The 27,965-nt window shown below is 58.8% G+C and overlaps 5 protein-coding genes across 6 annotated transcripts; 1 reads left to right on the top strand and 4 right to left on the bottom strand.

Annotated features, from left to right (window-relative positions):
* Positions 1-6: 6 nt before the first annotated feature.
* Positions 7-7,461, bottom strand: ARHGDIA (Rho GDP dissociation inhibitor alpha). The gene is made up of 6 exons (XM_066566017.1): positions 7,374-7,461; positions 3,276-3,485; positions 2,844-2,927; positions 2,335-2,411; positions 2,095-2,158; positions 7-1,633 (listed from the first exon to the last, which is right to left on the bottom strand). The coding sequence occupies exons 2-6, from the start codon at positions 3,463-3,465 to the stop codon at positions 1,434-1,436; spliced, it is 615 nt and encodes a 204-aa protein (XP_066422114.1). The 5' UTR covers positions 3,466-3,485; positions 7,374-7,461; the 3' UTR covers positions 7-1,433.
* Positions 7,462-7,751: 290 nt separating this feature from the next.
* ALYREF (Aly/REF export factor) lies at positions 7,752-11,741 on the bottom strand. Its single transcript, XM_066565963.1, has 6 exons — positions 11,485-11,741; positions 11,194-11,325; positions 9,281-9,428; positions 9,047-9,110; positions 8,752-8,929; positions 7,752-8,027 (listed from the first exon to the last, which is right to left on the bottom strand). The coding sequence occupies exons 1-6, from the start codon at positions 11,710-11,712 to the stop codon at positions 8,013-8,015; spliced, it is 765 nt and encodes a 254-aa protein (XP_066422060.1). The 5' UTR covers positions 11,713-11,741; the 3' UTR covers positions 7,752-8,012.
* ANAPC11 (anaphase promoting complex subunit 11) lies at positions 11,706-12,252 on the top strand. 2 transcript variants are annotated; one of them, XM_066565965.1, is made up of 2 exons: positions 11,706-12,041; positions 12,134-12,252. In XM_066565965.1, the coding sequence occupies exons 1-2, from the start codon at positions 11,862-11,864 to the stop codon at positions 12,185-12,187; spliced, it is 234 nt and encodes a 77-aa protein (XP_066422062.1). In that variant the 5' UTR covers positions 11,706-11,861; the 3' UTR covers positions 12,188-12,252. The 2 variants fall into 2 exon arrangements, with proteins under 2 accessions (XP_066422062.1, XP_066422061.1); XM_066565964.1 differs by having other exon boundaries at positions 11,769-11,970; positions 12,042-12,252.
* Positions 12,253-13,279: 1,027 nt separating this feature from the next.
* Positions 13,280-23,777, bottom strand: PCYT2 (phosphate cytidylyltransferase 2, ethanolamine). Its single transcript, XM_066566085.1, has 13 exons — positions 23,665-23,777; positions 23,110-23,198; positions 22,182-22,343; positions 20,354-20,420; positions 19,782-19,866; positions 18,734-18,778; positions 17,379-17,517; positions 16,703-16,785; positions 16,466-16,543; positions 15,810-15,875; positions 15,523-15,588; positions 15,029-15,117; positions 13,280-14,382 (listed from the first exon to the last, which is right to left on the bottom strand). Exons 1-13 carry the CDS (start codon positions 23,751-23,753, stop codon positions 14,292-14,294), a joined length of 1,149 nt encoding a protein of 382 aa, XP_066422182.1. The 5' UTR covers positions 23,754-23,777; the 3' UTR covers positions 13,280-14,291.
* On the bottom strand, positions 23,761-27,891 carry SIRT7 (sirtuin 7). The gene is made up of 10 exons (XM_066566084.1): positions 27,770-27,891; positions 27,557-27,694; positions 27,015-27,119; positions 26,100-26,170; positions 25,942-26,014; positions 25,349-25,447; positions 24,644-24,880; positions 24,320-24,400; positions 24,088-24,194; positions 23,761-24,000 (listed from the first exon to the last, which is right to left on the bottom strand). Exons 1-10 carry the CDS (start codon positions 27,863-27,865, stop codon positions 23,790-23,792), a joined length of 1,218 nt encoding a protein of 405 aa, XP_066422181.1. The 5' UTR covers positions 27,866-27,891; the 3' UTR covers positions 23,761-23,789.
* Between the last annotated feature and the right edge of the window lie 74 nt (positions 27,892-27,965).

Genomic DNA, 27,965 nt, shown 5'->3' with positions numbered 1-27,965 from the left:
TACACGGTCAGTTCAAAGATTTTATTTAACTGTCATAAAAGGAGAAGCAGACGATGATTCCAAACCTGTTAACCTGGGTCTAGGACTTACAGACAATATGCACCAAATCAAATTAACAAAAAAAAATCTCTCTAGGGGCAGGGCGAGGGCAGTTAGAGGCAAAGACGTAGCTACGAGAAGCCACATGTACTTGGTCCCAGTTGTAACCTCGGTGTGGTAGATCCAGATCGGAGGGCTGCAGAGGTGGCACACGCCTGCCCAGCCCCGGGCCTTGCAGGGCCCTGGGGCTGCTTTGCCCCAAGAGCTGCAGCTGCGCAGCCCAGGGTGGAGGCAGGCACAGGGGCCCAGTGTCAAGGCAGTAACTACAGGCCAGGCACAGATTTTAAAGGCAGAACAGATACATAAGGCATTAACCACTTCAGAACACTTGTCCATCGCAAGCTCTTTGTTGATGGCATCAGGAGCAGCTGCAGAGACAGACTCGTCCATCCTCAGCCCAAAGCAGCCAGGAGGGCAGGTGCTGTCCTGGAATCTCAGTGCTTTGCAGCTCCTGGGCTGCAGTGAGAAGTGCGAGGTGATGGCAGCCCTGGTGACCCCTGCACGCCCTGCCCTTCAGCCCCCCTGTGCCACAGGGCACCCAGAGAGCTCTGGGGGGCTCTGCAGGCCAGGCTGGGGCCAGCCAGGCCAGGGCTTGGGGGCAGGTGTCACCCAGGATGTCACACCCTCTCCCCTCTGGAGATGTCCTGTCTCGGGAGAGGAACGGACCAGCAGTGAAGTGGGAAGTTGTGAATCTTTCCTAATAACACATGAGGGGCGTGACGAAGCTGAGCCCATGCCAACAGATGGGAAGGGCAGGTGGCGTTTAAAAAGTGTAACAGAGGCAGGACCCCCTCCCTAGAGGATACATGTTACACATTTAAGGCATCATGGTTACAGGGAACATCCACAAATGAAGCTGCCCAGGACACTGACAGGGCGGAAAGGGCAGGCAGACAACACTCGAGCCAATAAACTGATTTGACAGCTGCCTGGCACCAAAATTCTTCAGCTACTTGGAGGCAGTAGCTACCCTGAGCTGTGCGCAGGAAAGCCAAGCACAGGATCCTAACAGGGGTTCCTCCCCTTTGGCACCTCCTGGATAAAGGAAGGTGGGAAGCAAGAAAGGGCCTGGCAAGGGAGGGGGCACTTCCCTCAGTGCTGGGGCAGCACAGCCCCAGGACGGGCAGCTGGAGACCAGATGCAGACAGCATGGTTTGGTCAATGCACTCAGCAATTCTCTGGGGAGGGGGCACATAAAAAACTGAGCTCTCTGGTCAAATGATAAAGGGGGTGACAGGTAAGAGGGTTCCAATGTCAGCACTTTGGTACAGGGGGGGAATTCTACGGTAGCCACTGTCTGATTCACGCTCTCTGGGGTTTGGCCTCGGGAAGGGCTAGTCCTTCCAATCCTTCTTGATGGTCAGGTTCCACTCCCAGGACAGGTGGTCAGTCTTATCATCATCTGTGAACTTGGATTTGATGTTGTAGCTGCCCCGGGCTAGCATGCCCTTGGGGGCCTCTTCCATGGGGGTCAGAAACTCGTACTCCTCTGCTCGGGGGCCATAGCTCCCAACCATGTACTCGGTCTTGTCAACTAAAAAGACAAAAAGAGTGTATGGAGGCATCAGGGAGGCACCAAGAGGTTCAGGAGCTGCCCCTGCATCTGGAGCAAGGCTGAAGCAAATGAAAGGTCTGTTACTGTTACAACAATCCACAGAGCAGCTGTAACAATAGGAATCTCACCCAGTTCGGAGCTTCCTTCCCCCCAGGAATGGGCCCCTCCTGCGGGGAGGGACCTGTAAGCACCTGCAGCGCTGTCAGCTGGGACCTGCTTCCTGCCGAACTAAGGGGGAAATGTGCTCGGGGGATTGGGATTCCACGCTGTGCAGGACCATGGGCTGCCCCAGCACTGCAGGGCTCCACGGGCTCCGTGGCACTGAGGACTGGCCCCTCCCGTGAGGAGCTGCTGGGCAGCCCCTGTCACTGTCACAGCAGCAAGATGAGCAGGAAGCCCTCACTCACTCAGAGCAGCACCAAGCCAAAAGAAGCACTTACTTTTCACCCCTTTCCGGAACGTGTGCTGGATGTACTTCAATCCTGACACAATCTCCCGGTTTACCTGGAGAGAGAGGAGCAGGGACTGAGCAGGATGTCTCCATTCATGCTGCCCACCCCACGTGCAGGAAGAGCCCATTTCTCCAGCACAGCCCCACTTGCAGGGCACGGGCACTCCCCAAGCTGGGACTGCAGCAGTCTGGTGTTCCATTCCCTCAATTTCCAGATCAGAATCCTTACCCTAAAGGAGATTTTTATCCGGTATTCCACGCCCTCCTTCAGCACAAACGATTGCTTCTTGTAGCTTTCCAGATCACCTACAGAGACAGGAGAGGGCTGCTCAGAGTTCCTTTATGCTGTGCTCTGGGGTGAATTTCCATGGCACAAGCAGCTGGGGCAGGAGCTGCAGGGCCCCCTCTGCTGCCAGAGCCAGGCAAGCAATGCCCTGCAACAGGACACTGCAAGCACAACCCTGCAGTTAATTCCAAGCTGTTTCTTTGCAGATGTTTGCTCCAAGGCTGTCACCATTTTGTGGCTGCCATGAACGTCACCATGCAGGCTGGAAGAATCTGCCTGCCCCACCTGGCCCCTCACACCACTACCCAAGACCCAGGAGTCACGGAGCTGCTGCTGGGCTCCAGGTACAGAACCTGCTGGGGCCCAACACTGTGCTCTGCTGCCAGCCCTTCTGACACAGGAAGGCTCCCCCACCTTGCCAGCAGTGCTCCTGGCATTCCCTCCCAGCTCACCTGTCAGGTCCAGCTCCAGGGGGCCTGGAGCAGTAGCACAGACCAAGGTCAGTTTGGTCACCACCACATTTGGAGCGTTGGGATCTAGAGACAAGAGAAAAAGCTGTTAAACACTCATTCCCCACACTGGCCAACACAGCTCCTTTTCCTTCCAGAGAACTTCTTGAAAGAGCACAAAAAACAGCAAAAAGAAGCTCCAACTCTGTAAAGGCTCCCATTGCACCAGGCCCAGCCCACAGTCCCTGCAAAGGCAGAGTGCCAGCCTGCCCTCCAGTCCCTGAGCCCTTCACTGCGGGCCAGCCACGGGCATGGGGCAGCACAGGCTCAGCTTTGTGTCTGGGCTGTGCTCCTGCCCAAAGCCTGAGCTGGGAGAACAGCTCCCCCGTGGGAGCAGAGGCCAGGCCAGCAGGGACCGAGCCGTGCAGAGCTCACCTGCGCTGACAGTGACGGCGCCCAGCAGGGCCTCCTTGTACTTGCGCAGGCTCTCGTCGTCCTTGTCCAGCTCCTGGATCTCCTGGATGCTCTTCTGGGCAGGAGGCTTGTAGTTGACAGAGTGCTCATCCTCCTCATTCTCTGCTGCAATCTGGGCCAGCTGCTCTGCCGTTGGCTCCTGCTCTGCCATCCTGGCACACGTGCTCCACACTGAAGCAGAGAGCAGAGCTGTGACTGCCCTGAGCAGCCACCCCCACGCCAGGGCTCCCCAGACTGCTCTGCTGTCACTCTGCAGGCTCCCTCTCTCACTGGGGCCCTTCTTGCTGGCCCTGGGAGACACAGCCCTGCCCAGCGCCCCCAGCCCCTGCAGAATCCCCCAGGTCTCATCTTCAGCCCACAGAGGCCCAGACGAGAGTGAGAAAAAATTCAACCTCAGTGCTTTGCTTGTAATGTAATGTAATACCCCAAAGCCATAGGGGAGACATGCTCCACAAGATCAATCAGGTGAGGCTTTCAATTGGAATAAACCAGAGCCCAGAATAAACCCAGTTCTGCTCTCCACAGCAGGATTCCAGCTAAGAATAGGCCTCTGTTCCTCTGGCACGAATGCCAGGAGCCTCTGCTGGGATCTGGTGCCCACGTTTTGTAACTGTCACATCCATGCTCTGTGCCAGGTGCCTTGGCAGAGAGGGATGAGACACCTGGCTCAGCCCTTTGCAAGGATCTGTGGCACACACAGCCAGGGAAACAGGCAATGAAATAAACAAGATGTGGAACCTGCCCAGGACTCTGCCCAGGAAATGCCCAGCCACGCCAAGGGCAAGGCAAAGGTGATGCCAACACTCCACTAAAATCCTCAGTAAAAGCCAATGACACATTCAGGAATTCTTGGTTCCACAGGGCACGTTGTGTGAAGGGTTATCCTGTGGCAAATATCAACTTGGACTCTCTGAAGGCTCAGAACACTCTGGCACAGCTCTAGAAAGGCACTGGGGGATGAAGGGACACCAGGGGCTATACCAGGGCTCTGGCCTTGCGTGGAACAAACATCTGTGCCAGGAGCCTTTCCCGCTGCAGCTGCACAGCAAACAGCTGGCCCTTCCACATGGCATCCTCCAACATCCTCACACTGAATGATGTGGAAATTTCTCTTCAAAAGGACATTTAGTCTCATGTCACAGATGAACAGCTGATGAGATTTCATGCCAGTGTCTCCACATCAAACCCAAGCAGCTGCCAGGCTTGAGGACTCCCAGGAGCGCTGAGCAAATGCTCACTTACACACCTGCACTGCTCCATCTCCTCCCTGCACCCTGCCCAATCCCCTCCCCACATCCTTTGGCTCACCTCTGGGCCAGATCACACCTCCCATGGGCCACAGTTCATTCTAACTCTCACACCTTGCTCTGAGGATACCTGCAGCTTCCAGGAAAGTGACAGAATTTCAGCTTGACAGAATCGAAGTCCCAAACTTGTGGTGACTCCCAAATTCTGTGGCTGAGCCTTCTGTGAGAGCACACTAATGGCAGAGGATCCACTAGCATCCACACACCTGTCTCCAGCAGTGGTAGGTACATTTCTGTGCATGAGCAGCCACGGGCACCCTCCACCTTCCAATTTCCAGACCAAGCAGAGACAATCTCTCACAGACAGCCAGATCAGGGACAGCAGGACCCATGAGGCAGCCTCTGCTCCAGCACCTGAAGCTCTTGGAGCCAGTGCTCTGTGAACAACAGCACCAGTCCCAGCACAGCTCCCATGGCTGGCAGAGAGCTGCACTGATTGGGAACAGCCTTGGCACTCACAGCCCTGACTGCCAGCAGCTGGGCACCTCCAAGAGCCAGAATCCTCTCCTGGGCAGTTTGGAAATGCCCTGGTTTGGTGTCAGCACAGAGCTGCCACTCCTCCACAGCTGAGCCCCCGGGTAACACAATGGTGACAGATTTCTTCCATGCATCACAAGCCCCATCTCCACCAGAGCCACCAGGAGCCCCTGCCACAAACTGATATTAGCAACAACCACGACACAGATGGCACAGAAGGAAGCCCAAACCAACCAAACCCCAAATCCCCAGCTCTTTGGTCATGTTCCTGTGTTCCAGCCTTACTTCTGTGACCCAGAGCTAAAGAATCATGCATACCCAGCACACAAATTAATCACAACCCACCCCAACCTTCTCAGGATTTCTAAGGTGACAGGAGCCCACCAGGACTGAAAAGACCACTGGGGACAGAACCAGCATGACTCCAGTCAGCACTGCAGGCCAGGCTGGGCTTGGCTTTGGGGAACAGCTCTCACCCTTCCTATCAGCTCACCCACAGGTGCTGGGGCTGCCCCTGCTCCGTGGAACAGCACAGCCCCCAGGAACTGCCAGGGCTGTAGGAAGGGACCCCAGCCTGTGCTGCAAGCTGGGTACAGAAGGGCTCCTGCACCTTCAGAAGCAGACCCCAGCTCCCAGCAGGTACTCGGGATCTCAGCAGCCTGTAGAAGGCAGCAGGAGGCTGAATCCCTACCGGGGAATTTGCACTCTGCCTTCCCTGCTCCCTCAGCCCGGCAGACTCTTCCGGATTCCCAGCATGTTTTGTGCAGGACAGAGCAGCTGCAGCAGCCAGGCCGAGAGCCCCACCTCCTGCCAGGCAGCAGCACCAGCGGGAGTGTCCCTGCATCCCTGCTGTGTCCAGGCACGGTGGGAACACTGACTCTGGAATCCCATCCCAGGGCAGCACGGAGCCAGCATTAGTCAGAGTGTGTCAGATGAGCTCATCAGCTTCCTCCAACACCCGTCAGGCCTCGGACTCAGCACGGCCAGTTCCAGCAGTCCCCACCCTTCCTCCTTCCCGCGCAGCCCTGGAGAACTCACTGGAATGTGAGCCAGCAGTGAGTGCTGCTCTGCCAGGACGGGCAGCCAGGACAGCCCCAACAGCCCGGCCGCTCAGATGTTCCCAGGGCAGCACGGAGGGGACAGAGCCCAGCTGGCACCTCCCGAGGCTGTCAGGGCACACCCAGGCACCGCTGCTGCACCGGTGCTTTGTAAGAGCACCCAGGGAATTCCCATCCCACCCGATGCCAGGGGTCTCACAGCTCCCGGCAGGAGGGACTCAGGAACAGGAGGACACTCTGCTGCCCAGCGGGGACTCGGCAGCCTGAGCATGGAGGAGGTTTTTATGTTTTGTTCTTTTTACTCTGACATATCCCTGACCTGTCATTCACCTGCAGGGGTGAACGGTGCAGAGCCAGGCTGAGGGCTCACAAAGCTCCAGAAGCACGAAGGCTGCTGGCAGTGCTGCACCAGGGATGGAACCAGCACCGTGGGCACCTGGAGCCGGGGCTGGTCCCTGAGTGTCAGCAGCTGAACCCACAGCAGTGAAACTGTCCCCACTCTGCAGTCACAGAATGAGATCTTCCACACTGCAAAAACGCTTGGACAGCTGGAGTAACAGAGCGGACCCAAAACCCTCGAGTGAACAAGGGCGGCCGGGGATTTCTCACCACAAACAAACGGCGGTCACGGCTCTCAGCCAGCTCCCGGGAAAACGCCGCTGCTCCCGGTGGGGTCACGCTGATGGGGCAGCGCAGGAACCGCGGCTCCCGTGCGAACCCCGCCGGGGCTGGAGGCATCCGGCCCGCGGCGGTCGCGGTGGAAGGGCCTGCCTTGAACGGAGCAGCCCAACCCCGGTACCGGCTCCCAGTTCCTCATTCCGTGCCCAGCGGCCATTTATAGACAGCCCGTACGTGCCGGAGGCACGGCCGACCCCGGGACGCGTCGGGCCGGCCGATCCCCTGCACCGCCCCTCGGAGCGAGCCCCGGGCACGGCCCGCCGGGCACCGGGCACGGCCCCCCGGGCACCGGGCAGGGCCCGCCAGGCACCGCCCCAGCCCCTCCGGGGAGCCCGGGCCGCCCGGGCCGCCGCGCCCCGCCCTCGCCGCACGCGCTCCGCTCCGGGACGGCCCCACCGGGGGCGGCGGCTCCCCCGGCCTTCGGAAGGTCGCGCAAGGGCACCCGGGGCCCCGCGCCCGCCCCTCGGCCGCGCCCGGCCCTTCCCGCGGCCCGGCCCTGCCCGCCGTGCACGCACCCCCGCCCGCCGCTCCCGCCGTACCGGGCTCGCTCGCTCCGCGCTCCGCTGCCAACGCCGCGGATCCGCCCAGGCCCCGCGCGCCCCCGCACTTCCGGGACACGCCCAGCACTTCCCGTTACTCGCTGCCGCGCCGCCGCCGCGCTTCCGGCCGCGAGCCGCGCGCTGATTGGCCCGGGGGACGCGCGCGCGGGCGGGGCGGGGCGGAGGGACCGGGGCGGGGCGGGGCGGGACCGGCAGGGCGGGGCACACGAGGATCGGGACCCGGAGAGCGGCCCGGGAGCAAGAACGGGACCAACGGGGTAGGACGAGACCGGGAGCGGGACCGGGACACGGAGCGTCACGGTACGTGAGGGAGCGGGACGGGCGCAGGGCCCAGCGCGGCAAGGCAGCAGCCACAGCTCTAGACATGGTTCTATTTTATTACGGCAAAGGTGAAAAAGCCACCTTGGCCCAACAGGCAACCAGAAAAATTTATCCCAAAAATAACTCGGTACAAAACAGGTCTGCTGAGAATTAAAAAAAACCTTTACAGGAGTTAAAACCTATCCCAGAACATAAAAGTAAAACAAATCCCATCCTCGGTAGTAGTAGCCACAGCCGCAGCCCCTGCCGGGAGTGTGGAGCAAGATTGGAGTCCTTCCCTGGCCCACTGCTGCCGCTTTAGCTGGTGTCCATCTGCAAGAGAGGGAGCAAAGTCACCACGGCCCTGGCACCCGGCAGCACCCCCTCACCCCAGCCCACCCCCTCTGCAGGCAGCCTGGCTCTGCTGACCTCCCAAGTGTGGGGGGGACAGGGACAGCTGGGTCCAGGCCACAGCACACCGCACCCCACACTGCTCCAAGGCTGTGCCTGGAATCCTGCTCATCCCACTCCTTCCATGCTCTTGCCTGACCTGTCCCATCCTGAACACCCACTCTGCTGCTGTGGAGTCCTTGTGGCCTCAGCTTTGCTGGGATCCTGGCACAGGCTGAGCAAGTTCCAGCTACAGCTGCCACCTGCTCGTGGCTCCCCAGGCTGGGGCTCATTTCTGCCACCAGCGCAACACTCTTCCCCAGCAGCACACCACACAGTTCCTCCACATGAGATTTTCCTTGGTTTTCCCATTCCTGCATCCCATCAGCTCTGTGAGTTTTGTTCTGCAGCTGCTGCTCATAGTGGCTGTTCCAGCTCTGGAGCCTGGCAGGAGCAGAGCCTGTTCCTCAGCCATCAGCAACAGAGACAAACTGCTCTGGAAAGCGAAGCTCAGGCCCAAGCCAAGGCACAGCTCAGCTTCAGAGCAGGACTGCCTCCATCCAAGGCCCTGGAGAATGCTTTCCCTTTCCTGCCAGCTCCAGACTGCCAGTGCTTTCCAGGATGAGATGCTGTGGGGAGCCCATTACCGTGCCCAAGCAGCACTTACCCTGGCATTGTAAGCATCCAGCTGTGCATCTAGTTCTTCTGCAGAGAGCTGCTGTTTGGAAGTTCTTCCAGCTCCTCTGCCTCTCCCTCTGTTCCCACCACGAGTCCCTCGCCTGTTGCCTCCACCTCCAAATCCCCCCAAGACCCCGCGGTTCCTGGTCATGCCACCTCTGTTTACACTGCAAGTTTGAAAAGCAACAGTTTTAGTGCCTCCAGTGAAGCTGAACAGGAGCCAGGCTCCCCAGCAGGGAGGGCTCCTGCCCTTCCCACCCCCTGCTCGGGCAGGGCTCCCCCACCTCTGTGCTGGTCTCCGCTGCGTGTCGATCTGTGACGTGACCAGCTGGATGTTCATGGGGCGCCCTGCAGGGAGAGCAGCAGGGACAGGAGAGCAGCTGTGAGCCCGTGTGGGACACACACACACATGGGGCAGGGGCACAGGGATGGGCAGGGGGGACACGAGGGCAGGGACAGGGACATGCAGGGCTCTGCCCCAGCCACAGGAGCTGTGGGGCCAGGCCAGGCAGCCTCACCATCCAAGGGCACCCCGTTGTACTGCTTCATGGCCTTCAGTGCATCAGCCTTCCTCTCGAAATGCACGTCTGCCGTTCCTAGGCTGCGGCCAGACCTGTCATAGTGCACAGCTGCCTTCTTCAAGGTCCCAAACTCTGCAAAGAGCTCCTGGAACGAGAGGGAAAGGAGCACGCCCATCCATCAGTGCTGCAAATGCTGCAGTGCCCCACACTCGGGGTCAGGACTCGTCCAACCACCTCAGACAGCCTGGAAAAGCTCCCAGAGGCACAGCACAGCCCGTCAGCAAGAGTCCAGGCATGGTCACAAGTGGCAAAAGCAAGCAGGACTCCACGCTTGTGTCCTGCAGGAGGCACATTCACAGCCAGGGAAGCAGATTCAAGGGATGCTGACCTGTTTGGTTTTTTCCCAGGGGAACTGGGGGTCTTTGTTGAAGATGAGTCAAAGCAGCAACAATTGAAAACACTCCAGACCCCAGACACCTTTCTCAGAGGAGAATGTCCATGTGAGGGCAGGGATCCATGAGACCACAGCACTTCTACTGTGCTGGACTCCTGCCCCTTAGGAACATACCCCAGAAATGGAGACCAGCCAAGGCCTGTGCTGAGCTCTGTCCTGTGCTGCCACAAAGGCTGGAAATAAAGAGGCAGCAACAGAGCCCCCAGTTTTGTTTCTCAGGCACCACATTTGGGAAGCCAACAAGGTTACTGCACTGCCTGTGTCAGCCTGCTCCCGAGGCACAGCAGGGCTCTCAGCAGGGTTGCTGGAGGACAGCTGCAAAGGGCAGCTGGCAGATGCTTTCTGGGCAGAATGTGGCAGGCAAGGCTGTGTCAGCTCTGCCCAGAGCCCGGGGTCAGCTGCTCCTGCCTCAGGGGACGCCAAGAGCAACCAGAGCACCTCCAGCCTCTCACACCACAGAAAGAGGCACTGGCACAGGAACAAAACCACATCTGAGGCAATGCTAAATTATGGGGCTGGGGGCCAAAGCCACTGTCAGCCCTGCTGCTAAACAAACCCCAGTGGGAGCTTGTGCAGCAGCAGGAAGGTGAGTCCTTGCTGCACACAAGGCACAGGGGCTGAGTTTTACACACTGCTGCCTCACTGCAACAAACAGGAACTTATTAAAATCCAGTCTGAACTTACAGGAGGGCAGCATACTACCCAGTGAGTGACAGAGCTCCTTTCCAGTTCCCCACACGCAGCCAGATGGCTGTGTGGAGAGGCTGAATGAATGAATGAATGAATGAACTGATGAGGAAAGTCTGGCAGCAGTGGTTTGGTTCTCCCTGGAGAGGCCACGAGAGCCAGAGGCCAGGGTGATGGCAGCCGTCTGTGGCATTCAATTCCTGCAGAGCTCACAGCCCACTCCTGAGCCTGGGACACCCCTCAGCCTCCAGCCCCGAGGCCAATGCACCCAACTGCAGCCCCTGTGGGCTCTGACCAGCCCAAAAGGGCACGGCCATGACAGGTGGAGCACAGGACACCATGGCACCAGTGCAGCTGTGACAAATAACGACCTGGCTGCACTGAGGGGTGTATCCTTGGGAACCCCCTGACACCCACCAGAGTGGGGCTTGGCAAAGCAGCAGAGCCCTAAGCACCATTAGGGACAGCTACAGCTACACAGAGCAGGGGCTCAGAGAATCATACTGCATCCTCCCATCACAGCGTGACCCAGCAGAGTCACGGCATCGCTCCGTGCACCGGGCAGTCCCTTACAGAGCACCTATAAACCGAATTTCCCGGCCCCATGGAGACCACCAAAGCAGGCACACGTAGTGCCAACCCCATCACCAGGGATTCGTTCAGCCGGGAATGCTCGGCCCCGGTGCCAGGCGGAGCAGGGCCGGCGGGGGTCCCGCGGGCACCGGTCCGGCCGATGAACGGGGCCCCGCTCCCTCTCCCCGAGCCGCACCTGGATGTCCGCATCCGAGACGCCGAAGTCCAGGTTGGAGACGAGCAGCTTTCCGCCGGTCTCCACGCCGGCCCCCGCCCCGAAGCCGCTGTCGAACAGGTCGTGCTGCCACTTCTCCGGGAGCTGCTTCGGCTGCAACGAGACCGGAGCTCGCTGACCGGCGCCAGGGCCCCGCCGCCCGCGGCCGCGCCGGGACCGGACAAAGGGCCGCCCGCGTCCCCGCCCCGCGCGGGCTCGCCGCCCCAGCCCGCCGCGCCGCCGCGGCCCAAGCCCCGCCCGCCCGGTCCGTACCCGGCTGTAGGGCGCGGGCCGGTTCCTGCCGCCGCCTCGGGCCATCACCGGCCGGTTCCGCACGGGGCCGCCGCCCGCGCGCCCGCCGCCAACGCCGCCCCGGCCGGGCCCGCCCCCGCGTGCGGTGCCGCCCCGGCCCCGGCCGCCCCGGCCGCCCCGGCTGGCCCCGCGCTGGCTCCGGTTGAGCTTAATGATGTCGTCCAGGGACATGTCCATCTTGTCGGCCATGATGGCGGCACCGCTCCCGCCCGCACTTCCGGCCGCGCTGCGCCCGCGCCGGAAGCGGAAAGGGCGGGGCTGCGGAGCGGCGGGCGCGCGAAGCTCTGTGGGGCGGACGGCACTTCCGGCGGCACCGGGACCGGGATCAGGACCGGGACATGCGGGTGCGCGTTCGGAGCTGGCACGGAGTCGCGTCCTGGCTGTGGGTGGCCAACGACGAGAACTGCGGCATCTGCCGGATGGCGTTCAACGGCTGCTGCCCCGACTGTGAGTGCGGCACCGGCACCGGCACCGGGCGCTGCGCGCCGGGCGGGGCTGACGGTGTGTCCGTGCCGCAGGTAAGGTTCCCGGAGACGACTGCCCGTTGGTGTGGGGGCAGTGTTCGCACTGCTTCCACATGCACTGCATCCTCAAGTGGCTGAACTCGCAGCAGGTGCAGCAGCACTGTCCCATGTGCCGCCAGGAGTGGAAGTTCCGCGAGTGACGGCGGCACCGGGCACCGGGCACGGCCGTGACCCGCCCGGCCCGGCCAATAAACGTGCGACGCCAGTCCGTGTCCGTGTCTGTGTCCGGTGTCCCGCGCTCGGGTCGGTGCTCGGAGCGGGGCCGGGCAGTGACTCCGCCGGGCGCCCCGCGGGCTCCGCCGCCCCGGGGCGGGCGAGGCGGGACCCCCGCGCGGGCGCTGCTCGCCCTGTGCCGCCCCGCCGAGCCCCGTTCCTGCGGACGGCCCGGCCCCGCCGCTGCCCCTGGGCAGGACCTCGGCGCCGCTCTCCGGCCCGTGCCGCTCGCCAGCTCCGACACCGGCGGCTCTGCCCAGCCCGGCCCCGGGGCTCCGCAGTGAGGACCGGGGCCGCCCCGGGGTCTGACTGCCCTGGTACCCCGGGGAGTGTGCGGGGCCTGAGCAGGGCCAGGGGCCCTGGGGTGACAATAAACGTGCTCGGGATGGCTCTGTCTTGTCTGTCCTTGCTGGGGAGGGGGGAGCCCACCCAGACCTGGGAGCTCGGGGCTGCTGAGCCCTCCAGCCCCTCCTGTGGGAGCTGCAGGGCACAGGGCAGGGCCAGCAGGGACAGGGGGCTCCTGTCCTGTGTGCCCCCAAAAGCCCTGCTCCCCCTCGTGCTGCAGGGGGCCTGGCACAGCCTCTGCCCGGCCCTGGGGCAGCTCTGGCAGCAGGACACAGACTGGGGCAGCTGTTCCCTGGCAGGGGCAGCCCTGGGTCACCCCCTGCTCACAGGGTGAGTCCAGAGCACAGCACCAGCCTGGCTGCAGTGCCCATCCCACTGCTGGTGCCAGCCCTGCCTGGCCCATGGGGGTACCGTGCTCATTTAGGAACAAAGCCAAGGAGTGTCCCCAGTCCCACCAGTGCCCCTGGCTGCAGCTCTGACACACATGGACCTGCCCTGCTGTGCCAGGCAGAGCCCAGGAAGGGCCAGCAGGGTGAGTGGTGGCTGCCCTGGGGCTGAGCAGCCCCTGTGCCATGGAGCCTCAGGGAGTGTGGGACTCCCTCTCAAGACCAGGGCACGTGTGCCCTGTGCCCCCTTCTGCTACCCGGGCTCCAGCCCCAAAAACACCAATGCACAACTCTTCAACATTTTATTAATGATCAGCAACAAAAGTTTACAAGAGAGAGGACACCAGACAGAGCCTGGCAGGACCATCTGGCACAGTGCAGTGAGCTGCTCAGGATACCCACCCCAGGATCCTGGAATGTAAGAGGCAGAAGGGGCTCACAGCTCAGGACCCATCTCGCAGCCTGCACCTCCCCTTGGAGGCAGCATGCTGCATGTCAGCCATCAGAAAACACCCCCAAACCTTCACCTGGCCAGGCCCTGCCCTCAGGTAATCAATCCATCAGCACAAGGGGGGCCCTGAGCACTGTGCACACGAGGCATCGGGTCCTGCTGCCTTGCAGGGAGAGCCTTTGGGGAAAGGCCCAGGATCCCTGTGCCTTGGGAGAAATGCCTGGACCCAGCTCCACCTGCCCCCTCAGCAGCTGCACCTGCAGCAAAGGAGTTGCCCAGGGCATCTCTGGGTGTGGGCAGGGGCAGGAGCTGAGCAGAGGCGGCACAGTGAACCCCAGCATCTCCTCTGGCAGGCAGCCCCTGGTTCCTGAGCCAGAGCTGCAGGAGGAAGCCCAGGAGCCCAGTCCTCGCCCCAGGCTGCTCTCAGTGCCTGTGCAGCCACCCAAGCCCTGCCCAGGGGCTGCTCTGCAATGCTGAGCCCAGGTAGGACAGCCCAGGCTGGCAGGGCAGGGGGCACGGGCAGCTCCTCCACTTCCCTCCTACTAAGAGCCAGAAATGGCAGAAGGTAAAAGCACATCAACATGTTAAAACATTAGTTATAATTAAAACCTTTTTGTTTTGTCAAATCTCCTCCTGGGAAAAGGGTCAGGGACTGATTAACGGAGATAAAACTAGGCAACGGAATCCCAACTCGTTATGTCTGCATAATTAGTGCAGGAGGAGCTAGGACAGCACATCCTGCGTGCCAGCAGGGCTGCCCCCCTTCAGGGCTCCTTTCCTGCAGAGCAGCTGCTCTCCCAGAGGGTGAAGCTGCAGCTCTCTGTGGCTCACACGTGCCCGCTCTGCAGCTTAGTGCTTCTCCTGCTCCAGCCTTCTCATGGCCTCCAGCACAGCCAGCTCTTTGGCTTCTTTCTTCTGGTTGCGAGCTTCAAACTCCAGCCTGCAAATACCACACAGTGCCCTAAGATTCTCCTTCACCCACGCTGCTTGCAGACAAAAGCACCTGGATTAGGGGAGCATTGCCTTCTGTGCTGCTCAGTTCTGAGAGCACTTCAGAAACCCCCCAGGACCCCCAGAGCCTCTCCCAGAGCTTCCCAAGGCTGCTGCCAGCCCTCTGCAGTCCTGCACTCCCACACTGGTCACACAGACGTCCTTCTCCCTCTGTGGAAGAAGCTGCTATTCCACTCTTGGGCTGTCCTGGGTGATGTAACACCAAAATCAAATTTATCACTGATGTGAGCCAAGGTGCTGAAAGAAGGACTCAGGCCTAAAAAGACCAAAGCTCTGGAAGAAGCAACATGCCCTTTCCCCTGGGATACAGCAAAGGAAATTTATCATTAAAGGAGAAAACCAATAAATGTGCAGTACAGCACATTCTGACACAGCAGAGTTCAGCTGTTCCCTTCCTTGTACAGACTGATTGTGCAATCACATTACAGCCTGCCCAAGCCATGAAAGAGGAAGCCAAGTTTGCTGCTCTGTGCCTTCAGACAACACCTTCTCCCCCTGTTTGGTCCCATCCATCAGTCCCCAGACACTCTGGAGGGAACAGTACGTGACAAAACCAGGAGACAAGGAAATCCAACCTGTTCTTGATGATTCTTTGCACAATTAGATCTGTGGTGAGATTGCTGCCACTGTCCACCAGCTGGAAAATGCCACGTTGCTTTGGTTCCTGCAAACAGACACAGACAGGGCTGTGAAAACACGTGGGACCCGGGTGTGCAGCCCAGCTGAGCTGGGCCGTGGCAGGGTGACAGGCAGGATGCACAGTGATCTCCTCGGAGGCACAGCAAACACTCGCTGAAAGCAAAGCTCCACATACACAGGAGCTGCCCAGCACAGAGAGCAGAGCACACAGGATTTCTCCCTCTACCATGAAGGCATCAGGAACGGGCAGAGCAAAGCAGTGCTTGGGAGAGGGGAGCTGCTGGGAATGATTTACTGACTGCTCCACGAAGCTGCCCTCAGGCGTGGATGAAAAGCTGCAAAAGCCTCCTCTGCAGTACCTTCCAGTCCAGGAACACAACCAGAGCCAGGCTCTGGCTATCAAATGCTGACAAAGCCAGTGGCACTTTACCTCATATGGATCAGAACCGTCCTTGTCCGGCACCACCTCAGTCATCCCATGACAAACAAGTGTTACCTGAAGGAGGACACAAAAGTCACTGACAAGATCCAGAAGATGACAGGGACATTTCCTGCCACTACTCCCACTGAGCACAGCCTGGAGACCAGCAAGGCCACCCTCCTGCACAGCCTGGCAGTCCCAGTGTGAGCAGGACACTCCCTCCTTGCTCCCCTGTGCTGTCCTGCACACTTCAGCTCCCCACACATCTCCATGTCCATCCGTGTGCAAGGACTCACCCTGAAGTGATCCAACAGATCAGCAGTGACAGCGTAGGGAGCTCCAATCACCACCTCTGAGACATACTGAAAAAGGAACCAGGTAGAGGCCAGATTTGGGAAAAAACCCATCAAACAAAAACCCAAAACCCAATCCCAAGCCAGAAGCCAGCTGCTTCTTAAAGAGATCTGAGCAGGTCACCTGGCTACAGTCAGAAGTTCAAATAAGGGAACAGAGAAGTGGGTTCAGCACTAACTGCTTGTCACACAACAGCTTTTTGTTCCTCTACAGAATGTCCTTTCTGTGCCTATAGAGCAAATCCAAAAGTTAATTGCTCCAGGCACACATTTCTGGGGCTCCCCACGATTTTGTCCCAGGCATTTTCTCCCCTGCTGCTTTCTCTAGTTTTCTAGTGGCACCTGTCTGACCACACAGCTCCCTCTGTGGCATCCAGCCCTGCCACTGCCAGCAGAGCAGCTGGATGGGGCACAGCTTGGATCAGCCAGGATGGCACAAGAGCCCAGCAGAGCCTCCCAAGAGGATCAGCACCTCTGGCAGCCTCAAGTGATCTTGTCTGTCTTCTCAGGGCACACCAAGGAGCTCGTGCAAGGTCCCTGAGCACAGGTGACCACCAGCAGGCTCTGGGCAGTTCTCAGAGTGCAGAGACACCACTCACCCTGCAGGCCAGGACGCTGAGGGTTCTCTCATGGATGTTCATGATGGGATAGTTCTTCCCTTTGTAACGATTCACCTCCTAGGGCAAAGCACCAGGCAAGTCAGAGGGAGACAGAGCAACTCCCTTCCCTCCCCTCTCTCCCACAATGACATCCCTGTCCTGTCTCTGGGAGCACAGCCTGCCTGGTTCAGGGAACAGGCCCCAGCTGCTCTGCCCTGGGACAGGTTCTACACGGACCTGATCGAAATGCAGCCCAGCAATGATGTAGGGCTTCTCTGCCAACTGGTGAACCTTCTCCAGGAAATCCACGTGGCCAACATCTGCAGATCTGTTTAAGGAATTGAAGCTCACGTGGAAAATAGAGGAAGGAAGACAGAAATAGAGTCACACAAAAATGACAGTGGGAGACAGGAATCCCTAGGATTTTATTCTTGCAGTACTTATTGCCTATTTCCAAGAACAGCTGCTGCCTCCCCCCTCAGGTTCCACTGGATCTGGGCAAAAGCCAGAGACTTTTTCAGCTCCACCTTACATGGACTCAGCTTTGCCTCTCTCCAGAATTTCTGCTTGTCCCAGATGTTCTGGCACAAAGCCTCAAAGCCTGCCCCAGGAACAGCGGGTCCACTCCAGGTGCTGTGGCAGCCAGTCTGCACCACAATCATTGGAGTGCTGAGAGTACCCATCCACCTGCCTTCCTGAAATCCACAGCCACAGATTGCTCCACACAGGAGCTACAGCCTCTTTCTCAGCATCCCGTGACTAAGACACTGCCAGGAAGAACTCGCTCCTGACTCCTCCCTCACGTGCAGCTACAGAAAAGGAAAAAGAACGAGGCAAATATGCAGTGTGGTGCCTCCCAACATGAGAACATCAGACAAAGAGCAGGGGTGCAGCCCTAGAGAGTCAAGGATACGGAACAGGTCGAAGGCTCCAGCCACGTAGATGATGGTGTCTCCTGGCTGTGGCTCCTTCCCTGATGCAAACTGGATGATCTTCTGGGATGTCTGCAGGAACTGCGAGACACCAGTCCAGGGACTGTGACCTTTGGGCCCCTGTGGAAACATACACCAGACACAGCTTCTTTTCAGGCTCTGGGAGGGGGTTTGGACAACACAGAGCACAGTGCTGGGCAATCTGCTCATCTGAATTTGCTGGCAACTGTAACTCCCAGCACCTTGGACTCTCTACATTCCTGGCATCAAGTGTTTAGATAGTAGCCCTTTATGCCCTGTCTAAATCATCACCTCAGCAGACAGCTCAGGAGATGCCAAGAGGAAAGCTCAGGAAGGAGGAAGACAACAGGGCAGGTTTGAATTTCCATGAGAAGCAAGATGTGCTCGGGAAACAACACCGACCAAGCTATGCCCTGCCAGCCCCAGGGCACCTGCCTGGCCCTCAGCTCTGGGACAGAGCTCGGTCCCCACCACGTGGAAGCTCTGCAAACAGCCACAAGTCACCTGCTCTGCCACCCTAAGCTGCTCCATGGGACTTGGCAGGACACACACGCTGCAGCTGAGGCCAGAGCAGGCCCTGCAAAGGGCAGCACGCAGACAGCTCAGCTGTCAGGGTCACCCAGGGTACCCAGTGCCCTGACCCATCCTACCCAGATCCAAGCCCCAGGAAACAGCCATGCTAGAGCAATATGCCCCAAAACACCTACTCATAACCCCCAAAATAGTGGGGAACTAAGGAAGATTCAGACAGGTCAGCAAATCCCCTGTGAGTAAAAAAGACTTGCTCAAGCTGCTGGTGCAGCTCATTCAGCTGGAAATAAAGAGGGCTGGCTCCTTAGGAGCAGTGTGAGCCCCAGGCTGGACCTGGCAGCTGGAGCACTGAGAGGGCTGTGCTGCCCTCGAGCTCTGCAGCAGTGTGGCCACACCTGCTGTGTCCACACCTCCCACACCTAACACAGCACCTGCAGAACAACAACACAAGCACTGAGAGGAGCAGCCAGAGGCTGTCCCAGGCTGGAGCCACGGGCACTTGGGAAGTGTCAGGAAGGAATTTACAAGCAAGGAAGGAGCCCAGCAGAGGCTCAGAGGGCACAGCAGCCCTGTGGTCCCCCTCAAGGACAGCTCATGCTGCCCTGTGCCACACCTGCCCATCACACCCACTGCAGGCGCTGCCATGTGGGGACAGCAGACGTTCACTGAGACATTACTGCTACATGTGGGAGGACAAACAAGCCTGCAACAGGCCAGAAAGCACACTGGGAATCCTTCTCAGGCAGGACAACAACCAGACGTCCACGACCAGAACTCACATTACCTTCCCAAAGTTGTCAGTGTGCTTCCGATAGTCTAGGTCCTCATCCTGAAGGGAGATAAAGAGTCAAAATGTTTAAGCACTTGCACAGCTCATCCAACCAAGATATGCTTGTGTGTGGGAAGTGCTGGGAAGGCCAGGCTCAAACGCACACCAGGGATCCGTGGCACTGAATGCTGCCAAACTGGTTAATACCTAACCAGAGTCCTGTCCCAGCATGAGTCAGAGGAAATGTGTCCTTATCTGATCCCAGCTTGGCACTGCCAGCAAAGGTGGTTCTTGCCCAACCTGCAGCCCCAAGAGTGCTGCACAGCTGCATCCTCCCTCAGCCCAGCAAGCCCCTGACAGGACAGCATCCCTTTTCCTGCCAAAGAGCCTCACAAGAGGCAGGCTCAGGTACCTGCAGCAGCCAGCAGCACCGGGCAGATCTCACTGTCAACTCCTGTGCTAAGCCAATTTAGCAGCTCAGCACACCAAAACATCTCCCTCTGTCCCTCAATTCACCTGTAGGTCACTTGTTTCTGCAGTTACCCAGGTGATTCTGTTCCCAGATTCCTTCACTACTCAGTAAATTCAGCTCATTACCTCACATAAAACCACTGACTTTACTTTTCCCTGGTTAGGTTAGCTCCCAGCCAGAGAGAGCTGAGGAGACTCAAGAAAGGTCTGATTAGACTAGAGACAACAGAAGGCAGAAGCATGAAGCTCAGTGGAAAAGGAGAGGAGCTTCTAACTCTGGCAGCACCTGGCTGACAGATCAATGTGCCTGCACTGTGTTGTTTCACCCTGGGAGGAGTCATGGGCTTGCCTGCAGTTTCCCTAACGTTCCAAGGCCCACCCTGATCATGAGGCACCAGAGTGTGTCCCATCACAGTGTGATCTCAGACACGCTGAAGCAAACATGAGCAGGTTGTTTTGCTGCCCCTGCCCGTTCTCCACGCAGGAGCCAGGCTCAGGAGCTCTACCCCTCCCTTCTGCTCCATGTGGGGCAGCAGAGGGAAGAGCTGTTCATGCCCTGTGCCCCACCTCCCCCCAAAGCCCCCTGACTCACGATGTTGCTGTGGTGAGCCTTGGTCATGAGCAGCATGCGGCCAACAAGGTCGGTGGTGGACACGCCCTGGGTGCGTTTGCATTCCCTGCAGAGACAAGCAAAGGATGAGGCAGGAGCCGCAGGAGCAAAGGCTCTGCCCTCCCACCACTGCCACGGGGCACCTGTGACACCTGATAAACCCAAACCAGGGGCTGTCCTCCTTAGCCTTCCCTCTCAAGAGCAGCATTTATCTGCTGAGCCTCGGCATCATCCTCACGCCACAGCCACTGCTCGTGTGAACGCTTCCCTCACCCAGGCTGCCCACCAGAGCCAGCTCTCAGTGAGGCTTTAAAACCAGAGCCAGCCTCTGCCAGGAACCAGACACCCCACTGGGCAGGAATGTCTGCCCCCCTTCCCTGAAGCCAAAATAGCCAAAATGCTGGCACCAATTGAAGCTCTGACACACCTACAGCCAAATTCAGGTGTGACCTGAAGAATGGTATGTTTCATCTGACTTCCCTTCAAGGCACAAAGTCTAACCCTAACCCAGAAACTCTGCCCAAAACAAGATAAACAGGTAAGCAAGAGGTTACCTGTATCGCCCTGCTGTCTTTACTTCCTCATAGGTGTCCTTGCCGTCGATAGTTAAGGTGATGTCATCTGCAGAGAGAGAAAAGCTTCAGAACTAGACCCAAGCTCTCCTGCACAAAAGCAGCAGCTGTGCAGGTCCCACACGCCTACAACTCTGCAATCCAAATCCCTGTGCGTCCACAGGGGACATGTCCTGTGCCCCACAAAGATGTCAGGGGTTTTTAAGACTACTGTGTCTGTGGAGACAAGGATATTCCTGGACATTAACACCATCACCCATCTGGTGCACTGCTGGGTGCTGCAGCAGCAGGCACACCTGATCGTCGTCTGAATGACAATAAACAAGCCCTATCTGTATCAATGTTAAAAAGGAACCTTTTAGCTATTCTGGGACTGGTTTTAACCCTTGGCTCATGTTACAAGTTTTCAGTCAATGAAACAGTTAATCCAGTGGAAAGTTCTTCCTCTCACTGGCTGCACTCCCACAGTGACATCCAGGACCCTTCTACAGAGGCCATTCTGGCTCATCTCTGGCACATGGCTCCCAACTCCCCCTGCAGAAACACCTCTCACACTTTTGGTGATGGTGCAAAGCCTTCACAAGCAAAAACTAAGCTGCTTTCCCTTTGCCAAAACAGCCAGAGGGCAGCCCTGAGTGTGCCCGCACAGAGGGGTGCCTCAGTCCTGCTCAGCTCCCTAAAACCCCACAGCCTCCCCTCAGAGCACAGCCAGGCACACGCTGCCAGCACAGCCGGGTGTGCCGGGAGGGCACACACAGCAGGGCTGCTGGCACCACCTCAGGTAAGCTCAGCTATTTCCAAACTCTGCTTTTGCACAAACACAGCCTGGCCAAGCTGCTGGCGCAGGGTGTTGCTCGGAGAAGCACGGGATGATTGCGACAGGTCAGCAAGTGGCAGAGGGGACAAATCCAAGCAGCTGGAGCAGGGGCCATGAGCACTCACTCCTGTGCGGCCATAACCCCTCAGCACCCCTGCAGGGATCACGTACACCAGACACGTTCAGAGCAGGCAATGAAGTTAATGAGGAATTTGATAACCACTCCATCCACGTGAAAAAAGAATATTTATCTTCTAAAGATTAAGGATTTATTTACACTTTGTGAAATACTTGGCTTATCAACAGCAGGTGGCTGGGATCAGATGAGAGATACATGAAATGAGTACAAAGACTACTCCTGGTCAAAGTAACAAAATTGCTTCAGAGGGGCAGGGAAGAAGGGCTGAGGCTTAATGAGCATTGGCAGCAGCCCAGGAAGAGACAGAGTCCCAGAGCAAGAACATTTCCTCAGAACACTGGTTCTCTTTAGCAACAGAACACCGAAAAGTGCTCACACTAAGAACTAGGTCTCTGGCCACACAGTCAGCTGAGCCACTGAACAGCTTATCAGCTGGATAAAGAGAGAAGCTTTTCAGATCTAACCTTGTCCCAGGATAAGTAGAAATAAACATGGTTGTATTTCTGCATGCTTTCCTTTTCAATAGTGTTTTTCACACTTAAGTTTTGTAATTGGCTTTCCCCTTTGCACAAATTTCTGCTGGTGCTAAGGGCAACCTCGGGATAATTTTAAATGACACATTTCACCTTTGTAAGTTAAAATCAAGGGCCCTGGCCACTCTCGAGATTCTGCGCACACTGACAGGTTTCTCCAGACCACGAGACCAAAAGCAGCTGTGCTGCCCGGTGCAGGTGTGGAGAAGGCAGAGCTCTGCAGGTAGCCCTGCCCCTGCTGGTTTGCAGCAGGGCACCTGGAGCACACCTGGAGCCCCCAGGGGCCCAGGTTAGCACAGCCACTGCCCCATCACCACTCACCCCCATGCACGCAGAAGTCACAGCTGTACTTGTCCAGGGTTTCCAGCGTGGTGACATAAGGAGCTCCAGGAGCAATCTCATCCACCCACTTGATGGCCTGCACCATTTTGTACCTCTCCTCCTGTGTAAAGACGGGGGGACCCTTGTGCTTGGCAATCTCCTCTGGGGGAGAAACAAAATTCCAGTTAGAAGCATGTCCTGCAGCTACAGTGACTCTCAGTCACTGCCCCTCTCATTTCATGGGTAGGTGAACTTCACTGCAGGCTTATCCTCAGATTTGGATCAGTCTGTGGTAGCAAAGGAAGCCCCAGATAGATCAGAAAATATTTTGATTCAGTTGCATTTCCTAAACATTTAACAAGGGCCCTGGAATTCTCTCAGAGGGCAAAAGGTCTCAGTGCTTCCCTGTACCCAGATACTTCTTCCTGAGGGGATGAGCTGGGCCTCCCAGCATCCCCCCAGGAGAAATTTCCATCTTAAACAGTAACTTCATACTACACCTGGTTCATACTGGAGATTCTGCATCCACAAACCCGTTTAAAATACATCTTCACATGCCAGAACTTGTTTCTGACACTTAACTTCCAGGTTGCCTTGAAAAGAGTTTTCTCCACAAGGTAATTTGTTTTGAAACATAAATTCTGCACCTCCTACCAGCAAAAGCAGACTGATTTTTGGCTGTTTCAACTGTTTTTATAGCACAGAAGGCATATTAACCCTCGGAGGCTGCAAGACCTGACCCACCCAATCCTCAGTCCAAAACTATGACGGGATAACTCCGCTCCCAGAGAAGGGACATCTTTCCCTTGAAGGTACTGATCCTGGAGCAGATGCAAGATGAAGCCTGACCCTATCAGGAACTCTTGGGGCTAATGCTGCTGGGCAATCTGAGGGGCTGCACGAGAGGAATGCTGGTAAAACCTCTTACCATCGGTGTGGACCCCAACGATCAGGTAATCGCCCATGGCCCGTGCCTGGCGCAGCTGGTTCGAGTGGCCGTAGTGCACCATGTCGTAGCTGCAAAGAGAAGGGCCGGCTCAGCCGGGCAGCCCGGGACGCTCCCGGGCGAGCTGCGGGAGATCTGCCCCAGGCTCGGGGCTGCCCCAGGTCTCTGCGGCCGGGCAGGGCTGTGCCGGTCCCCGGGGCCCGCAGCAGCGCTGCCGGTCACCGCGGAGAGCCCCCGGTGCTCCAGGGCCGCTCCCTCCGTGCACCTGCCCGGCAGGGCTGGCTGCAGCCCGGGGCAGCGGACCGGCCGCACCGGCGCCCGTTAAGCGGCCGAGCCCAGGGGCGCTCCCGGCGCCGGGCGGTTCGTGCCCAGCCCCGTTCGCCGCCGCTCGCTGAGCACGGAGAGCGCCGCTGAGCCGCGGGCCCGGCCCGTCCCGCCGCGCTGACAGAGGAGGCGGAGGCACCGGCGTAGCCAACACGGTTTATTTCCGCGGCGCCGCGACATCACCCGGCCCGCGCCCGCCCCGCTCACACTCACCATCCATCGCACCAGACGCGCACGGGCCGGTGGCCGCCGCCGCCCGCCGCGGCCCCGCCGCCGCCGCCCGCCGCCCCGTTGCGCAGCATGGCCGCGCTGTCACCGGCGCCCGCCCCGCCCCGCGCTCAGCGGCTCTTCCTGCGCCGGCCGCCCTTGGCGCAGCCGCGGCCGAGCCACCCCCCGGGCCGCCCGACCGCCGCCTCCGCCCGCTCCCGGGGCTGCTCCTGCTCCCGGGGCTCCTCCCGCTCCCGGGGCTGCGCCACGGCTTTCCGCGAGTGCGTGCCCTCCTCGCCGGGGCGCAGCGGCTCGGCCAGCGCGAAGATCGGGTCCCGCGCCCTGCGGGAGGAAGGAGAGAGAGGGCGGCGGTGGGCGCTGCAGCGGCCCCGGGCCGGGCTCCCGCCGCGCACGGCCCGCGCCGCTCACCGGTCGTAGCGCGGGATTTCCAGCCCCAGCTCCGCCATCAGCAGCCGCATCACGTCGTCGCAGCGGCCGTGCAGCTTCAGCGCGGCCAGGTCGTCCTTCGGGGTCCACTGCGAGCGAGAGCAGAACCGGCTGCAGGCGGCTCCCCGCGGCGGCAGCGGGGGCTCCGGGCCCCACACGTCCGCAGCCCCTCGGCTCACACCCGGCCAACCCAGCGCCGAGGGCTTTGTCTCACCTGCAGGTTCACAATATACAGCTTGGGCCGGCGTGTGGGGGGCTTGCTCATGCACCAGAGCCGCGGGTACTTTTTCAAAACCTGCCACAAAGCACAGAGGATCAGCACAGCCACAGGCACATGCAGCCGTGAACCGTATCAGCGAGAGGAAAAGGAATGTATTACCAGGAGGGGAAAGAGGGAGGAAGAGAGACTATCACAGATGTTGGGCGAATCCTGACACCAGAGTTTACAGTTGTCTGTTTGGGAGGAGACTGCTCAGCACCAAGGTGTATCACCAAGAGGGAATGCTGCTAACAATCTTCACCGAGTCTCTAAAGTTACCTTTAAGCTGGAACCCAGACAAAGAATCACATCTGCTTTGCTTGCAGCTTCTGTTGCTGCTTCCCAGTTCAGGGGCTGTCTCAATGTCCCCTTCTCCCCAAAGTGGACGATTGTATCTCTCAACTGTGCCCCACACTTGTGGCACATCCTGCCCGTGTGGTGCCTGTGCAGGGCCGTGCGCTCCGTCACATCAAACACTCGCACGTACTCTCTGTTGGGCGTGCAGGAAGTGCAGACCTGGTGCAGGAGGAAAGCAGAAACCCCGTCACACCATCAGCATCCCGCCCATTCCAGGCCAGGAGCAAGCCTCTTCTCTTGGAAGAAAAGCATTTTTTGGGGACAACGCAGAAGTTGTAGACAGAAGCATCAGGGATCAGATGCTAACTTGGAAAACCTCAAGGTTTTTTTGAAAACCAGCCACAGGAGCCACGGGCAGCCTTTGGCTACATGCTGGGAGGGATTTCAGAGAAGGGCTGAGGAAGAGATGTCAGAATCAAAAGGTTCCATTATGTACAGGGGAAGAGCTACAGAGCTGTGTTTGGCACTTCCTAAGCAGCTCACCCCAAACCCAACGGTCTGAAGGCAGGAACTGCACACAGGCCAAGCCCTTGTACTGATTCCTTCTGAGCTAGTGGCAGATCAAGAGTTTACATTCTCTTTTTGTGAGGCCACTTAACGTTGACTTTTCCTGCTCTGGCCACTCACCTCTATGTACATGTTCCCGTGCAGCTCAGATATTGCAGCTCGGGGTAGCCCGCTCCGCAGGTGCAGCCCGTCACAGTTCTGAGACACCACGTGCTGCACCTTGAGGGGAACAAAACACTGAGCAAACCACACAGGGATCCACGTGCTGCACCTTGAGGGGAACAAAACACTGAGCTCCTGCAAACCACACGGGGATCCCTCCAAGCAGTGATGCACGTGTCCCAAATCGCACCAACAGCCTGTACATCAGGGCAGGACCCACAGGGGAAGAGCATGGTGAACAGACCTTTGTGAAAGCTAAATGGAAACCTCTTCCTGCTAAAATGAACATTTCTAGGCTGGCTGATTTGTGACCAGCTCCCCAGACCAGCCTCACCAGGGACAAATACAACGCGTTAAAGAAAAGGCACCGGGGAAAACTGCCAGAGCCAGAGCCTGCAGCTCACTGAGGAAGGCTTGGGCACATTTTCCTACATGGATATGCAGCCACTTGAGCCAAAAATGCAGTCAGGCAATATTCTCTGACTATTCCCTGCTGGGTTTATCATTTTTAGACAGAGGAACATGAGTGAGGTGAGGTAAAAATATCTTACCAGGTTGTGCTTGTGCAGGCAGGCAATGCTCATATGAGTGAGTGTGGGCTCTGCCTCACTCAGGTCTGCAGCCCTGACAAGAAGCAAGGGGGGAAAAAAAAGTTGGAATTGCCATTAACCTCTTCCAGTATCAGCTTTCTGGGAATTTGGCTCCTCACCTGATGGTCCTGCCCTTCTGTAGCAGTGTCCAAATGCCATTGGGGCCTCTGTAGTCTGGGATCGAAGCCGCCTGTCACAGAGAGAACAGCAGGGCTGCCGGGCGGGGTTGGCACAGCTCCTGTGCACAGACACAGCCAGCCCAGGACAGCCCAGGACAACCAGACACAGCCGGCCAACACAAAGTCCAGCCATCACTGCTTTTTCATTCACTCTGAGTTTTCCAGCATAGCTGTTCCCTGAACACAGGGAAACCTCCTTATCTGTTTTCTCTCTCTCTTCTACGTTTCAGCTCTCATTTTCACTTCTAGTGTCAGCTTTCTCCAATTTTATGATTATGGAATCCCTCCAGAACTCTTTTTCATCCTTGGTACTTCCCACTTTGCTACACAGAACTCCATTCTTGAGCCTTCTATTATTTTGCCTAGACTCTGTTCTGGCCCGTCACACTCAGCATCTCTGTGAACATGCAGGTGACACGAGCACCCAGCCCCCTGCCCTGAGTCACGCTCCATTTCAGCAGAGAAGGGAATGACAGAGCTCACACAAAGGGGGAAGTGACACATTAGAAGAGGTAGAACCAGACTGCTGCTTTGCTCTAGGCTACTGCCACAAAACAATTCTCAAAGTGCTGTTTATAAATCCCAGTAATCCCCAGCTGTCTCTGCATGTCAGATAACACATATAGCATTGCTGAGCTAACTGGTCTGAGGTTTTACACCAAGTCGTCGAAGAGACTCGAGTGAAGTCAGAGCAGTGTCCTCTGGCTCAGGCTGTGCCTGAGCAATCCTGCAGCCACAGGATCTCCGGGGCAGCAGGAATGACCTGGGCTGCAGCCTGGAAACTGCAGGACTCGTCCCACAGGTGCTGTGCTGGCTCCAGAGCAGCCCTGCAGGGCCGGGTGCTGCCCCACGCACCGTGCTGATCCCAGCGCCCGTGTAGATGACGAGGTGCCTGGCGCTGCGCACGGCCGCCGCCAGCTCTGCCACCTTCCTGCTCAGCTCCTCGGGCTCATCACACACCTGCAAAACACACCCAGCAGGGTCACCCGGCACCGCCGAGCACACGGAGCAGGGATCTCCCCAGAGGATGGGCTTGGGCCAGGCAGGAAAAGCAACACAAACACAGCATCAGCAGTGATTTCCAGATGAAAAGGACGTGGGCATTGTTCGTGGGAGGATCACGGCAAAAAACCTCCTGGAGACCGGTAGCTGCTGACCCAGCCTCTCGGGAGACCGGTCCGCACAGCCGCACGCGCCTGGAGCACGGCTGACCGGAGACAAACACCGGCAGTGCCCAGAGGGCAGGCGCGCCGCCGGTACCGGGGCACGGTGGTTGTTCACCTGCTGCGGCTGCAGAGCTCGGCAGCAGCCAGCCCGGCGGCCTCCGCCGCGCCTCTCCGCGCCCGGGGCCGCTCCCCGCCATCCCCGGCACGGCTTCCCCGCTCCCCGCCGCCCACCTCCTCCTGCCGCCGCCGCAGCCGTTCGCGCCGCTTGCGACGCCGCTCCAGCTCCCTGACGATGTCCTCGCTCTCATTCAGCACCTGGCACTCCTCGGGGCTCCGCTCCGCCGGCGGCTTCCTCCAGATGCGGGACACCTGCCCGGTGCACACGCGTGGTCACGGCGGCCGGCAGCGGCGGGGTGGAGCGGGCCGGGCCGGGCCGTACCGTACCTGTCTCCGGCGGTCCCGCTGCTCCTCCTGCTGCAGGATCTCGGCGCGCGCCGCCGCTTTCCGCTCGGAGCGGCTCAGGCTGCCGCCCGCCGCCATGGCCCGGACCCGCCGCGCCGCCGCCGCACCGGGCTCGGCTCCGCCGCTTCCGCCTTCCGGCCGGAGCGCGCGCGCGCCGCTTCCGGCAGCGCCCCCCCGC

The sequence above is a fragment of the Molothrus aeneus genome, chromosome 26, assembly GCF_037042795.1.
Source record: "Molothrus aeneus isolate 106 chromosome 26, BPBGC_Maene_1.0, whole genome shotgun sequence".
In the NCBI taxonomy this organism is placed as follows: domain Eukaryota; kingdom Metazoa; phylum Chordata; class Aves; order Passeriformes; family Icteridae; genus Molothrus; species Molothrus aeneus.
This window is presented reverse-complemented; position numbering and strand designations above follow the sequence as displayed.

What these genes read in the sequence shown, in the direction of transcription:
- ANAPC11 (XM_066565964.1), top strand. Translation starts at nt 11,862, where the DNA reads ATGCGGGTGCGCGTTCGGAGCTGGCACGGAGTCGCGTCCTGGCTGTGG. An exon ending in CAACGGCTGCTGCCCCGACT is followed by an intron (nt 11,971 to 12,041) that starts GTGAGTGCGGCA and finishes TCCGTGCCGCAG; the next exon opens with GTAAGGTTCCCGGAGACGAC.
- ALYREF (XM_066565963.1), bottom strand. Translation starts at nt 11,712, where the DNA reads ATGGCCGACAAGATGGACATGTCCCTGGACGACATCATTAAGCTCAAC. An exon ending in TCTCGGATGCGGACATCCAG is followed by an intron (nt 9,429 to 11,193) that starts GTGCGGCTCGGG and finishes CTCTCGTTCCAG; the next exon opens with GAGCTCTTTGCAGAGTTTGG. An exon ending in CAGCGGAGACCAGCACAGAG is followed by an intron (nt 8,930 to 9,046) that starts GTGGGGGAGCCC and finishes TCAAACTTGCAG; the next exon opens with TGTAAACAGAGGTGGCATGA.
- PCYT2 (XM_066566085.1), bottom strand. Translation starts at nt 23,753, where the DNA reads ATGCTGCGCAACGGGGCGGCGGGCGGCGGCGGCGGGGCCGCGGCGGGC. An exon ending in AAGACAGCAGGGCGATACAG is followed by an intron (nt 19,867 to 20,353) that starts GTAACCTCTTGC and finishes TTGTCTCTGCAG; the next exon opens with GGAATGCAAACGCACCCAGG. An exon ending in AGGCTCACCACAGCAACATC is followed by an intron (nt 18,779 to 19,781) that starts GTGAGTCAGGGG and finishes ATCTCCCTTCAG; the next exon opens with GATGAGGACCTAGACTATCG.
- ARHGDIA (XM_066566017.1), bottom strand. Translation starts at nt 3,465, where the DNA reads ATGGCAGAGCAGGAGCCAACGGCAGAGCAGCTGGCCCAGATTGCAGCA. An exon ending in CCTGGAGCTGGACCTGACAG is followed by an intron (nt 2,412 to 2,843) that starts GTGAGCTGGGAG and finishes CTGTCTCTGTAG; the next exon opens with GTGATCTGGAAAGCTACAAG. An exon ending in GGATAAAAATCTCCTTTAGG is followed by an intron (nt 2,159 to 2,334) that starts GTAAGGATTCTG and finishes CTCTCTCTCCAG; the next exon opens with GTAAACCGGGAGATTGTGTC.
- SIRT7 (XM_066566084.1), bottom strand. Translation starts at nt 27,865, where the DNA reads ATGGCGGCGGGCGGCAGCCTGAGCCGCTCCGAGCGGAAAGCGGCGGCG. An exon ending in TGCGGCGGCGGCAGGAGGAG is followed by an intron (nt 27,120 to 27,556) that starts GTGGGCGGCGGG and finishes TGTGTTTTGCAG; the next exon opens with GTGTGTGATGAGCCCGAGGA. An exon ending in GAAATCCCGCGCTACGACCG is followed by an intron (nt 24,001 to 24,087) that starts GTGAGCGGCGCG and finishes TTCCTCCCGCAG; the next exon opens with GGCGCGGGACCCGATCTTCG.